A 14,637-nucleotide genomic window follows, 5' to 3' on the forward strand; every position below is an offset into this window, starting at 1 on the left:
AAGGAAAAGGACTTTCCATTGAAGGCTGTAGAGGTACATATAATACAATAACATTATATGCTGTGCTGTATTATAAATGAAGACAGAACCAAAATGGTTGAGAAACTTCAAAATTCAGACTTGACTTCTCCCAACACCCTGGCCGATCACATTTCATTTATTGGCTTTGTATCCAAAGAAAGAAGTCTTCCTGGATATCCATATCTATCTACTTCAAGTCAATAAAATTGTTCCATGTTTCTACGGCAGAGATAACATTGACAAAGGAATACCAGACAAAAACCTTTAGCAGATAAAAGTATGCGTCACCTCAGCCTTGGAAAAGGAGAGAAATAAAAGAAACTCAGAATAACCCCACATTGGTTCTGTATGGCAGAAGAAGTGGCTGCAACGTGAAACTGGCAGGTATTCAAATACCTGACAACAAAAGTAGAATTCCAATAATTGTTCTTTCCTGACCTTGAAGGGCTGACAGTCCCATACTTTGGTTTAAAGGTATATACGTTTTTAAAGCACTTTTAAAGCACTTCCCCTAAGCAGAAAAGAAAGATAAATTGAGCCAACTTGTTAGAAAGCACAATGCAAGTACTGTACATGTGTTTTAAAAACAAATTTACTTCCAGTTTCCAGTATTTATCTGGTACACAAAAGTGATAATGAGATTGAAACTTTCTTTCCTTTGTCACCTTTTCATTAAATTCTTCTGATAGGAACACCAGCAGTGCTTCAGATCTGAGGTGCACCTAGCTAAAGAGTGGCAGAAACTGAAGTTAGGACTGGCAGTATTGGAAAAGAGGCATTCCTCTGGTCACAGAGATGGAAAAGGGGGCACATTCTTAGACGGCGATGGTAGAATAGTGAAACAGGCGGCAAATACATTTAACAAATAAATAAATAAAACACAAATAAGCTATACTGAAGAAATGTTCAAGACTAGAGCGTGGGGTGGGCTGCTCCTCTGTTTCTTTAGTTCAGGGGTGTCAAACTCAAATTTCATTGAGGGCCGCGTAGGGTTGTGTTTGACTTTGGGGGGCCAGAGTGGGTATAGCCAGGGGAGAAGTGGCCAACTCGACATCACTCATGTCGGGATCGCCTGTGGTGGCCCGAGCGCTCTGCCAGAGAAAATGGGCTCCTGAGCTCAGTTTTCAGCTGCGACGGCTTCCTACAACCCTCTGCCAGCGAAAATGGAGCTTCGAAGGACCCACATGCGGCCCTTCCGAACTCTGTTTTTGCTGTCAGAGGCACCATGGGCCAACCCTTCGCTGGATCTGGCCCCCAGGCCTTGAGTTTGACACCCTGGCTCTAATTTTACAGTGTATATTTCTTTATTAAATTATGCATGGCTGCCCATCTTGCCAGAAGCAACTTCAGCACTGTACAGCAAAAAATATGAAACCATTAACATGTTAAAAACAGTCATATTAAAGCTTTAAAAAACCCATAAAACAACCAAGAGATTAGATTAGCAAAAATGCCAACTTTATCCTAAAATTAAGACCACCAACTCATTGAAGTTCTTCAAGTAGCAATTTGAACTTTTGGAAAGTATATTTTTCGACTTTCTCTGTACTGAACGTCATCTTGCTGGCTTCTTCCATCCAAGGCCGGGGATTCGTGTCTGGGCTATAGCCACTTGCCTGCCTGGAAATGGAATAATCCCAAGGCAGATGTCACTTCCCACTCTTTGCTGCTACTGATTGGGTGCCTGCTGTGATTTCCTCAGAGGCAAGGCGGCTGCACGGACTGGAACTCAGGACTGTTGCCTTTCCCATTTGGGAGGCCTTGTGTGACTCTTGTGCTGCATTGGAGGTCTGGCCTAAAAATCGGACATAAGAAGGTTTCAAGGCAAGTCTGTGGATGCCAGCTGCTAAACAGTTACCTGCCCTTTTCTTGCCCCAATTCTATGCAAATTGTCCCTTCTCTTTATTTTTTGCAATTCCTCTCCTTCCTCCCAGTTCCAACTCAAATCATTTCCCTGGCTAATCTAGAATAAGGAACCACAGACCCTAGATCCATTCTAGGACTTGTTTACAGCACAATTATGTTCTTTTGACAGGACTTTATGGATAATACAGGATGGCTGAATGCCATTTATGCTGCCTAGAAATATTACAACTTTGATGCAGGAATAGGAATTCTGGTTCCTCATCTCATTTTTTTTTTTTTTTTTTTTTTGTGGCTTAACCTCTCCCATCTGGAAGCACCCACAGTTTGTCCTTAGTTTCACCCCTTTTGGCCAGTCTTCACCTATTTTATTTTAATCGACCCAGAATTTTATTCTTTGCTTAGCTACTCAAACACGTTTAACACTGTTCTGAGTATTTGGGATTCAAAATCAAACGAGAGAGAGAGAGGGAGGGAGAGAGAGAGAGAGAGAGAGAGAGGGAGGGAGAGGGAGAGGGGGAGAGAGAGAGAGAGAGAGAGGGAGGGCGAGGGAGAGGGGGAGAGAGAGAGTGAGGGAGGGAGGGAGAGGGGGAGAGAGAGAGAGAGAGGGAGGGAGAGGGAGAGAGAGAGAGAGAGAGGGAGGGAGGGAGAGGGAGAGGGAGAGGGAGAGGGAGAGGGAGAGGGAGAGAGAGAGAGAGAGAGAGAGAGAGAGAGAGAGTGAGAGAGAGAGAGAGTGTTTAGGCCAATTTATCTCACTTCAGTTCATGGACAATAGTCTCTATCTCTAGAGCAGGGGTGGGGAACCGTGACCCTTTTATGACTTGCTGGCTTATGAATTCTGGGAGTTGAAGTCCACAAGTCATAAAAGGGCCATGGTTCCCCACCCCTGCTCTAGAGGTTCAAACATCACATCATCACTTCTCTTGGCCATTTTCCTATAACCCAGTTTCAAGATCTTCTAATGCTGTCTCTTACAAATATCAGTGCTCATGAATGTTCATAATTCATGAATCATCACAATCATCTCAGCTATCTTGCTTTTATTGTTGTTATGGTCCTTCAAACCAACTGTGGTTGAGTGGACCCATTTTTCTTGGCAACATTTTTGCCAAGTTCCTTCTTCCTGGGGCTGAGAGAGAGAGAGAGAGAGAGAGAGAGAGAGAGAGAGAGAGAGAGAGAGAGAGATGGAAGGAGGGTCTGGCCCAAAGTCACCCAGGTGGTTTCCATGCTTAAAGTGGGACTAGATATCCCCCATTCCTAGTCTAGGCCCATTAAGGCTTACAGGTAGTCCTTGACTGACAACAGTTCATTTAGTGACCATTCAAAATTGCAACAGCAGTGTTATAATTATCACTAGACGTCCCAAGCTCATTTCCTTTAGAAATTATATCACTTAATTTATATCAACTTCCAATCATTACATAGTTATCTCCAAGATTTATTGTCTGTCCATTGATAAAATAAGTCCCATATCAAATAATATTGTTTATCTTCCTGTTCTCTAATTTCAAAGATCAGTTTACTCATTTCAGCACATTCAATCATTTTGTTAATAATTTCTTCATAAATAAGTATCTTTTCTCCTTTCCAATTTTTAGCAAATACAATTCTAGCCGCTGTTAAAAGATAATTATAAGAGGGGAGGAGCGCAAAAGAATGTCACCGATCGATATACTGTCTATGATTGTATAGAATAATGAATGTTTTTATGTTCTGTTTTTTGTTGTTTGTTTTTTGTTTTTAAAATAAAAAACTTTTATGCAAAAAAAAATTACAACAGCACTGAAAAATGTGACTTATGACCGTTTTTCATAATTACGAAAATATTGCAGCATCCCCTTGATCGTGTGATCAAAATTTGGACACATAGGTAGCAACTGGTTCATATTTATGATGGTTGCAATGTCCTGAGGTCATGTGATCTCCTTTTGAGACCTTCTGATAAGCAAAGTCAATGGGGAAGCCAGATTCACTTAACAACCAGATTACTAATTTATCAAGTGCAGCGATTCACTTAGCCAAGAAAAGTCGTAAAATGAGACAAAACACACTTAACAAATGTCTCACTTAACAACAGAAATTTTGGGTTCAGTTGTGGTCGTAGGTCGAGGACTACCTGTACTGTATATTAAACTGGCTTGCTTTCTCCATTTCTGCCCTTCAGGAAATAAAATTCAATAGAGTTAGTAAACACAGTCAACAGAGAACAGTGTAATCTTAATCAACAGTAGGGCCCCTTAAGATCAAGCTGCTTGTCCTCCCTAAACTTATTTTCTGAGTTCCTTTGACACTTTTTTGTGTGAGTCACTGTTGACTCATTGCGACCAGACAAGATCTTGCAGTTCACTCCTGGCAAGGTTTTTCAGAAGTAGTTTCCCCTTGTTTTCTTCTTCTTCCAAGGGCTGAGAGAATGACCGGCCCAAGGACACCCTGCTGGCGTTGGGCCAAAGGCCAGACTGGAGATCACATTTTCCCACTTTCATGTGCCTTAACCATGATACCAAACTATTTTTTTCCCCCTTCCAGGCCTAGTTGCTGAAAATCAACAAGGAAAATAAATAGGCCCTAAAATAAATTTCACATAAAGAGAGGAACACTCTGATGCCCCACCAAACATAGGATAAATTTTGAAAAGCCTTCCCTCTGTCAAATTTACCTCAAATTTGTGGTCACCACAACCCTTGCTATTGCAACTAAGATGGTGGGTTTAGCTCTGCGGCAACTAAGGTTGCTCAAAAGCAGGGGTGTCAAACTGGATTTTTTTCGAGGGCCGGATCAGCATTGTAGTTGTCCTCCATGGGCCATCCGGGGTAGGGGTGGGGCAGTGGTGGGTTGTCCCCGGTTCGGACCGGTTCGCAAGAACCGGTAGTAAAACTGGTGGGAGGCCCTGCCCACAGCCCTGGATGTCATCATCAGCGATCTGTGCATACACAGAAGCAAGTCACACGCACAAGCGAAGTGACGCGCGTGCATGATCCCGTTGCGAACTGGTAGTAAAGATAAGTAGAACCCACCTTGGGGGGTGGAGAGAGATGGGACAAATGCTTCCTGCACCACCCTGCCAGCCAAAACGGAGCACCGGGGGGGGGGCTCATGTGCCCTCTCGCACCCCATTTTTGGCCTGGATGGCCTCCTACAGCACCCTGCCGGCGTTTTGGCTGCCAGAGGTCCTTTGCTATTTCCAGGCAGGCCCTGTGGGCCAGATTTAAGTACCCCGCAGGCCAGATCTGGCCCATTGAGTTTGACACCCCTGCTCAAGAGGGACCTTCAGGCACAAAGCAAGGATGACCATTTTCCTCCATTCCCAGCAGCTCTTCTCTTTCAGAGACTTCCCAGCATTGGTTTACCTTTGGTGCCTGCACCGGCTGGCGTCTGGTTCTCCAGCAATGCCTCAGGCTGCTCCGACCACAACTTGTAGTCAGGGTTACTGAGGAAACGCTTGCTTAGGCCACAGTTCAGGCACTGCACAACAGTCCAACGTTGATGACGGCGCTCTGGTTAGAAACATGGAAGAACGGATCACTTAAAGGAGCCTGGAACAGAAGACTTGCCCTCCCTTCCCACTAGAGTAGTCCTCGACTTACAATTCACTTAGTGACCGGTTGAAGTTACAACAGCACCAAAAAAAGTGACTTAGGACCGTTTTTCACACTTATGACCGTTGCAGCATCCCCATCGTTACGTGATTTACATTTGGATGCTTGACCATTGACTCACATTTATGACGGTTGCAATGTCCCGGGGGCACGTGATCCCCTTTTGCGACCTTCTGACAAGCAAAGTCAATGGGGAAGCCAGATTCGCTTAACGACCATGTTACTAATTTAACAACTGCAGCGATTCACTTAACAAATGTGGCGAGAAAAGTTGTAAAATGGGGCAAAACTCACTTAACAAACTTCTCACTTAGCAACATAAATTTTGGACTCAATTGTGGTCATAAGTCGAGGACTACCTGTATTCCCCAAACATACAGGTAGTCCTTGTTTTACAACCATTTGTTTAGTGACTGTTCAAAGTTACAAAGGCACTGAAAAAAAGAGGACTGTTTTTTCATACTTATAATCGTTGCAGTGACCCCCATGGTCACATGATCAAAATTCAGATATTTGGCAACTGGCATGTATTTTTGGCAAGGGTCCCAGGGTTATGTGATCACCTTGTGCCAACTTCTGACAAGCAAAGTGAAGGGGGGAGCCAGATCCACTTAACAATCGTGTTAACTAACAACTGCAGTAATTCACTTAACAGCTGTGTGAAAGAAGATCGTAAAACTGAGCAAAACTCACAACTGCCTTCCTTAGCAACAGAAATTTTGGGCTCAATTGTAGTCGTAAGTCAAGGACTGCCTGTAATCAAATCACTAGCAAAGCTCCCTAACTTTTCTTGGCAACTTCATTTCATGGATTCTACATCAAAAGATGTAGTATGTGTTATGTAGATGTAGTATAGTATGTGTTAGAACAGCCAGGTACAATCCGCAGCCTATGGGCCCCATGTGGCCCTGGGTAGCTAATACAGTGACCCCCATAAGATCGTAAACTTTTAACATTATATGTAATTTATATACATTAAGATATTATATAATTTATATGCAGCCCAAGACAATCCCTCATCCCTCAATGAGGCTCAGACAAGCCGAAAGGTTGGACACGCCTTTTGTGGCTTAGAAACAGAATGTGAACGATTTACTGCAGGTATGAAGTATGGGCGGTAAAAATGAGAAAAGCTAAGGAAATAAAAATAAAAATGGCTTTGAAGACATGCAAAAATGGGAAGGTTTTCCAGCCACCATCTTTTTCAGCATTATAATGCTGCTGCGTTGAAATGTGAGGCCACAGGAGAAGACGTGGCTTTGTGGTTACTGGGTGAAAAGAGAGAAATCAAACTGGGAAATGCAAGCCATTCCTCCCTCTACCCTCCCCCCACCCCCCCGAGTCCCTCTTCTCTACCTCAACCCTAGCATCCATTTACCCCAACGGGGAGAAGCATTAACCATATCAGATTCTAGAGCAGAGGTCTTCAAACTTGGCAGCTTTAAGACTTGTGGACTTCAACTCCCAGAATTCTCCAGCCATAGCATAGCTGGCTGGAGAATTCTGGGAGTTGAAGTCCACAAGTCTTAAAGCTGCCAAGTTTGAAGACCTCTGTTCTTAGAGCAAGAATAACACCAAGGAGCATCCTCGCAACACTGCAAAAGCGGAGGAAAATAATGTAATACTGACTTCTTTGGCGAACAGTTGAGCTGACTCCAGGAATGAGAAGAGAGAAGCAGGATTTGCAGATGGTCCTTTTCACGGAAGGGTCCCTGCACACAAAATCAGGTAATCAATTAATTTGTAGCACTCAATTACCCTTGTTCACTTGAAGGCTATCTATGCCAGGGGTCTCCAACCTTGGCAACTTTAAGACTTGTGGACTTCAACTCCCAGAATTCCTCAGCCAGCTTTGCTGAAGTCCACAAGCTTAGCTGGCTGAGGAATTCTGGGAGTTGAAGTCCACAAGTCTTAAAGTTGCCAAGGTTGGAGACCCCTGACTTAAACTATTTATAGCCAGCCACACGATGACAGGGTGTTCATATCAAACTAAGCTATAATGTGGTTTTGGTTAGGGAAGAATCTAGTTTTTGCCTTAATGGGATATGTCAGTTTCCTTGTGGCTCACTGCAATACATGAACCTAGCCAAATGTAACATTTGGGTTAGCAAAGTTGTGCTATAATGAGAGGTATCAACAGAATCGCTCAGTTTGTGGCCAAAGTGAGATATCAACCAAAAACCACCCAGCTCTTCTAAACCATTGTTTGCCAACCTCATCAATTTTAAGAGGTATAGAGTTCAGTTCCTCCTGCAGGCTAGGGAACTCTGGGAGTTGAAGTCCAAACACCCTAAAGTTGCCAGGTTGGGAAATACCAAGCTCAGGAGTCAGCAACCCGTGGCTCTGGAGCCTCATGTGGCTCTTTCATCCCTCTGCTGCAGCTCCTTGTCACCAGTCAGCTTCACAATTGATAGGGCTTTCGGTTAGGACAGGTAGAGGAAAAAGGACGCCATGCTAGGAGGAGACTCTATGGTGGTGGGGGAACCAGACTTCCCGTCGGCAGAGGAAAAAGGATGCCGCGCTAGGAGGAGAATCTATGGTGGTAGTGGTGGTGGTGGTGGTGGTGAACCGGACTTCCGGTCGGCTCTCGAATTGAATGGGGGGCTTCCGGTTAGGACCTTTGTGGCTCTTTGAGTGTTTAAGGTTGCCGACCCCTGACCAAGCTCAATATCATCAATATCAGTTTTGACCCATAATGCCAAATTTAGAAAACAGTAAAAGAAGAGGAGTTGTGAGAAAGGGCTAAAGCAATGTGATTTCTATATTGGAGCAATTAAGAGCAAAAACTGTATCATGTGCCAAAAATTGATTGAAATCTCAAGGCAGCCATGAATTTATCTGTATGATAGTAGTAAAACTGGCATTTTTTTGGTTGCAAATTATGGAATACAGACAAACCTTAGATCTATTTATTGAAGTCTCACCAACTCCAGTCTCACTCCTAAATATGAATGCATTGTTAATAATTACAAAATTGTTCCCCATAAAGAAAACGAGAATAAATAAAGCATTAATAATCCATGTCAGATTACAAGTAGATTTTTAAGGGAGAAAATAGGTTCAAAAATGGGAATAGAAAATGTTCCATTTATTACTGGACTGGAAACAGTATCTTTATCCTAGAATTTATACCCTGCTTATAATCGTCTCCCACAAATGATGGCTACTCACTGTCTCAAGACGAGCCGCCGGCTGATATTGTTTTGAGTGTGACAATAGAAACGAGCCAACTCTTGGTTATTTGGGTTTTGGGCGAGCACACAATGCGCGGCCTGTGTAAGAAAGAGAAATGTTCTTATCGCCTCCCAGAGATATCCAGGCTAAAGGCATCCTACACAGTCCAGTTGCCTCATAGCAAAGGGATCTTGTGGAGAATCATCCTGATCCTATTAAGGCCTTGGTTGTAAAACATGTAAAGAATCTTAGCGCATCTTAAAAGCTATTTTAATTTTCTTGGGTCAGATGTCAGACCTCTGGTAGCATAATGTGACCACTAAAGGAGGTGTCTTATTTTACTACAAGACATTGATTGGCCAGATCCTGAAAGACTATGTCTTTGTGAGAAAGTCTTCATTGATTTTCACTACTTGGGCATGAGGCTCATCCTTGGTGATTCCCACTTTGGGAAGGGTGACATTCATTATTTCCCCATTATGACTTTTGTATTGTGGGCAATCTTCCTTGAAAATCAAATGAGCCCCCTAGTTGATTGCTTTCCAAAGCAAGTCAGGATGAGGTACATCCTTTTGGTGATTTTTTTTTTTTAATTTGATTTATATGCCGCCCTTCTCCGGAGACTCAGGGCGGCTTACAATGCGCTAAGCAATAGCTTTCATACTTTTGTATATTTATACAAAGTCAGCTTATTGCCCCCACAACTGGGTCCTCAATTTACCTACCTTAGAAAGGATGGAAGGCTGAGTCAACCTTGAGCCTTGGCGAGATTCGAACCTGCAGTAATTGCAGGCAGCTGGTCTTAATAACCAGCTTAATAACAGGGTGCCTTAGACCAGTGGTCCCCAACCTTTTTATCGCCGCGGCCCGCTGAGCGCGCGCAGGGGTGGGGCCGCGGCCCGCTGAGCGCGCGCAGGGGTGGGGCCGCGGCCCGCTGAGCGCGCGCAGGGGAGGGGCCGCGGCCCGCTGAGCGCGCGCAGGGGTGGGGCCACGGCCCAGGAGCCTTTGCGCAGGCCCATTGCGCACGGCCCAGGAGCCTGAGCCTTTGCGCAGGCCCATTGCGCACGGCCCAGGAGCCTTTGTGCTGAAGCGTTCCTGTCCCCCGGCCGCTGCGCGGCCCGGTGCCAGGTACTTCACGGCCCGGCACCGGTCCGCGGACCGGGGGTTGGGGACCACTGCCTTAGACCACTGTACTACCAAGGCTCTTGATTGCTTATAGGGCTATCTGGATCTTACAAGAATGCCCTGGTTTATTGGCTGGAAAATTCTGGGAGTTGGAAGTCCACACATCTTCAAGGATCATTATGTGAAAATAGGATCAAATTTGTCGTGGGATGGGAGAAGGGACAAGTTGAAAAACAAATTTAGGATTGTGAAGAATCCAGAAGAAAAAAATACAATGCACTTCAATCCTACAGAATTCTGCCAACTGCTCCATTCTTAACCCCTCCTCCCTCTTGGTCATGTGATCAAGCCGGATATATATATGCAGCCCACTCTGTGCTTCCTAGTTCACATATATAGCATTCAGCAGGAACATACAGAGAACCCAAGCAACCAATGCACATTTACTTACATAGGTACCTGCCCTGATTTAACTCTGGGGAGAATATGCACCCATACAAACACATGTAGATGTACCACATTCCACGAGTAGGAATGTGGTACATTCCTACTCGTGGGAAGAGTAGGAACATGGACATGCACACATACATGTGCAATACAGGAAAAAAAATAGATGCCTCCTATATAAGAGCTGTTGGGAAAGGGGTTGGAAAAAATTCCAGAAACCATGCTGTGCATGCTGCCTCTACATTGCTTTTAAAGGACTTGTCTTTCTGATTGTACCCAAGAGAAAAACATGAATTTCACATGCGTTTGTGAGCAAACTGGAAACTGAGGCATAGCTAAGGGTCACTTCCCATTACAATCCCCATTTTAAACAGCCTAATGAAATTAATTCCTATGTCGGGAAATTTTTCTCACCTGATAGAGGAAATTCAGTCTCTGAAAGGCTTCTTTGTCCTTTATCATTCTGGTAAAACAATGAAGTGATAAAGATATCTTAAATTATTTAAGTGACAAAACAACTGACAGCATGCAAAAAAGGGCTATGAACAACAGTAATTTTTTTTTTAAAGTTTTGCTTATATGGATTGGATTCTTAAGAGTTTGAGGGATATCATAATATCAGAGGCCCTGATCTTTTTGATCTAGTAAAACTTTAGATAACCATTAAGTGATCAAAGGATTCCAAGTGTCAAACATTTCAAAGCTTTGTATATGCTACCATGTGGCTATCTGGATTTGACAATTTTCTTTATTTATTTCTGAGATTTATCCCCATCTTAGTCCTTTACAGACTCTATGCAATTACAGAATATAATACAAATAAGGCAATAGTAACAAATACAAAATTATATTAATACCATACATTACAGTATTACAAATTCATTTTGGTGTCATTGATCCCAAAGTCCTTCGAGATAAGTCCAAATTTTACTAGTTTCCATGAGAGAAGGGGTCAGTCTTGTCTCAAACTCTTCTTTAGGAGGGGAGCCAGATAGATAGATAGATAGATAGATAGATAGATAGATAGATAGATAGATAGATAGATAGATAGATAGATATACATATACATATACATATACATACATACATACATACATACATACATACATATATATATATAGAGAGAGAGAGAGAGAGAAAGAGACACCTGTTGCTCTTCAACATTTTCATAAAAAATCTAGATGACAGGATAGAAGAGGAGTTCATCAGGTTTGCAGATGACAAAAAGCTGGAAGGAATTGCTAACACTCTGGAAGATACATTCAAAATTCAGAAGGATCTTGCCAGACTTCAGCATTGGACCCTATCCAATGTTCAGTGGTGATAAAAGGAAGGTCCTACACTTAGGCAGGAAAAACCAAATGCACAGGAATAGAATAGGCAGTGCATGGCTTCGTAGTACAGTGGCTTGGTAGTACAGTGGACTAAAGCACTGTTATTAGCATCTGCTGCTTCAATTACTGCAAGTTCAAATCTCACCAGGCTCAAGGTTGACTCAGCCTTCCATCCTTTCAAAGGTAGGTAAAATGAGGACCTAGATTGTGTGGAGCAATAAGCTGACTTTGTATAAATATACAAAAGTATGAAGGCTATTGCTTAACACATTGTAAGCCGCCCTGAGTCTCCGGAGAAGGGCGGCATATAAATTAAAGCAAAAAAAAAAAAAATAGTGCCTGTGAAAAGGATTTAGCTGTCCTGGTGGACCATCACTAAAATATGAGCCACTAGTGTCCTGCAGCTGCCAAAAGAGCCAATGCAGTCCTAGGATAAATCAAAAGAGGGATAACATCAAGATCACAAGAAATGATACTACCACTCTATTCTGCACTAATGTGGCTACATTGCATCCAATTCTGGTCATCACAATACAAAAAAGATACTAAGGCCCTAGAAAGAATGCAGAGAAGAGCAGCAAAGATGACAATGGAGACTAAACCATATGATGCACACCTAAGGAACTAGGTATGTTTAGCTTAATGAAAAGAAGGCTTAGAGTAATATGATAGCTGTCTTGAAGCATGGTTCACAGGGAAGAGGGGGTAGATCAGTGGTGAAATCCAAATTTTTTTACTACCGTTTCTGTGGGTGTGGCTTGGTGGGCGTGGTGTGGCTTGGTGGGCATGACAGGGGAAGGATACTGCAAAATCTCCAATGCCATCCCACTCCAGGGGAAGGATATTGCAAATCCCCATTCCCTCCCCACTCTGGGGCCAGCCAGAGGTGGTATTTTCTGAACTACTCAAAATTTCCGCTACCGGTTCTTCAGAACCTGTCAAAACCTGCTGGATTTCACCTCTGGGGTAGATTTATTCTCCAAAGCATCCAAGAAGCAATGGGTGGAAGCTTGTCAGAGAGAGATCCAACTTGGAACTAAGGAGAAATTTCCCGACAGTGAGAATAATTAGTTAGTGGCATAGCTTGCTTCCTGGAGTTGTGGGTGCTCCATTGTTAGAGGTTCTCAAGAAAAGATTGGATCACCATTTGTCCAGGATGGAATAAGGAATCCTGCCTTGGAGGCAGAAAGTTGGACTAGAAGACCTCCAAGGTCCCTTCCAGCCCTATGACTCTATAATTGATTGATAGATCTGTTTAGAAAAATCTTAAGTCGTTTTGATACCATGTAGGGCAGCGATCCCTAACCTTCCCAGCTCTATGCACTGGTGATAGTGGTGGCAGCAGCGGTGTGTGTGTGTGTGTGTGTGTGTGTGTGTGTGTGTGTGTGTTGTGGCCTGTCAGCAGCCTGTGCAGCTAGTAGCTGATTCCGACAGCGAGGAGGCTGGTGTGGTGCTGTGCCAGCAACCTGTGCAGCTGGCACTCGAGTCAGACAATGAGGAGGCTGGAGAAGATGTGGTGCCTAAGGCGGGGATTCAGCCAGGGCCTTCAGAACCTCCAGAAGCTCCCATAAGTGAAGAGGAAGAAGAGGAGGAGCCTCTTCTCGATGCACGGGCGCGCAGAGCTGCCAAAAGGCAGGAGTGGTTCCTCAGGAGGAGGTCTTCTCGAGAGTAAGGCTTGGGGCTAATTGGCCACTCCCTTAGCCTATTTAAGGAAGGACAATGACTGAGGCAATTTGCAGGAAACAACTTCGTTCACTCTCCTTCGCGTCCTGATCTTAGTTCTCTGCAAATTGCTTCTGGGCTTTCTGCCAACCACAGTAAGATTATGATTATTTATTCTTTGGATTCTTGTAGGCTGTTAAGAAAGTTAATTAACAGCCTTTATTTGAAAAAGACTGATTTAATTTAGTAAACTAAGGTTTGTACAGACTTTGTGTGTGCTGCGTTCTTTCGGGTCCGTAGCTGGGGCAGAACAGGGGGGGGGGGAGGGTAGGAGATGGTTCTTTGCAAGTGGCATGCTTGTGCACGAAGCTCCATTTGTGCAAATGTAGCTTTGTCTGCTTGCCAGCCATTTGCGTGGCCTAGTTCCCAACAGGGTTGGTACCTAACCTGGTACCAGGTCATGGCCCGGGGGTTGGGGACCCCTCATGTAGAGCTTTAAAGGTAGCACCAGCAATTCAAACTGCACTTTGAAACATATTTCTAAGAAGTGCAACACCTCCAGCAATGTTATACATGTCAGAAACATGAGTGACATCCAACCTCAGCAACTTTAAGATGTGCGGATTTCAACTCTCACAATTGCCCCAGCCAGCATGAGAAACATCACATCGCATTGTTTCTCTCACTTCCCCACTTCCCTAGATTTGGAATAGCAAAATTAAAGGATGCTACATTCCCCTCCCCCACTGAATTGTTGCAACCCATTAATTTCATTAATTTTGGAGAGAGGTGGCAGGATAAAAAAAATAATAATAAAATAGAGATGTTGCTACAATGCAACTCGGTTCTCCTAAAGGGATCTTAGATGTGCAAGAACATGTTGGCGTGTCTTCCCACCTATAGACTTTTTTCATAATACTGTTTTGACCCTTCTTATGAATATTTGCATCCATCCCAATGCCAGTTTTCTCCATAGCCCTATAGGTAACGTGCAATTTCATGGGTAGCAAAAGGCTACGAATTCGGACCAATCCATTTCCATTCACTCACCTGTGCGATCTGGAGACTAGCTTTCGTCTTCTTTTTCTTGCTCAAGTGCACTCTTTTAGTAGGCAGAGGATGAACTCTTGACCGTGGAAAAAGAAAGGAGCCTGATTAGTTACAGAAACAAAACGAAGTAAAACCCTAATAAGGAAAGCTCTGCATTCCTGCGTACTCCATAAAATAAATAAAGAAAGTAGACAGGATACAAGCCTATTATTAATATTCCTTCTTGGGCTTAGCCTTTGATGACCCACATCCGTCTTTACCCTTCTCGGCTGAAGCTCAAGCGCTGTGATTGCATTGGTCCAACTGATTAAGGTACCATTTAAACCGGCTTCCTAATTCCGCGCAAAGAGCCTCTCCGAGTCCGT

The 14,637-nt window shown here is 43.6% G+C and overlaps 1 protein-coding gene across 1 annotated transcript; it reads right to left on the reverse strand.

The window, feature by feature from the left end:
• Positions 1-666: 666 nt before the first annotated feature.
• On the reverse strand, positions 667-14,413 carry RPP21 (ribonuclease P/MRP subunit p21). Its single transcript, XM_070936718.1, is given in 7 exon segments — positions 667-1,738; positions 1,740-1,816; positions 5,232-5,378; positions 7,110-7,192; positions 8,652-8,752; positions 10,641-10,689; positions 14,273-14,413. Coding segments are annotated over 6 exon segments (504 nt in total). The 5' UTR covers position 10,689; positions 14,273-14,413; the 3' UTR covers positions 667-1,690.
• Between the last annotated feature and the right edge of the window lie 224 nt (positions 14,414-14,637).

The sequence above is a fragment of the Pituophis catenifer genome, unplaced genomic scaffold (assembly GCF_029215685.1).
Source record: "Pituophis catenifer annectens isolate HBS135680 unplaced genomic scaffold, rPitCat1.0.hap2 SCAF_2, whole genome shotgun sequence".
Classification (NCBI taxonomy): domain Eukaryota; kingdom Metazoa; phylum Chordata; class Lepidosauria; order Squamata; family Colubridae; genus Pituophis; species Pituophis catenifer.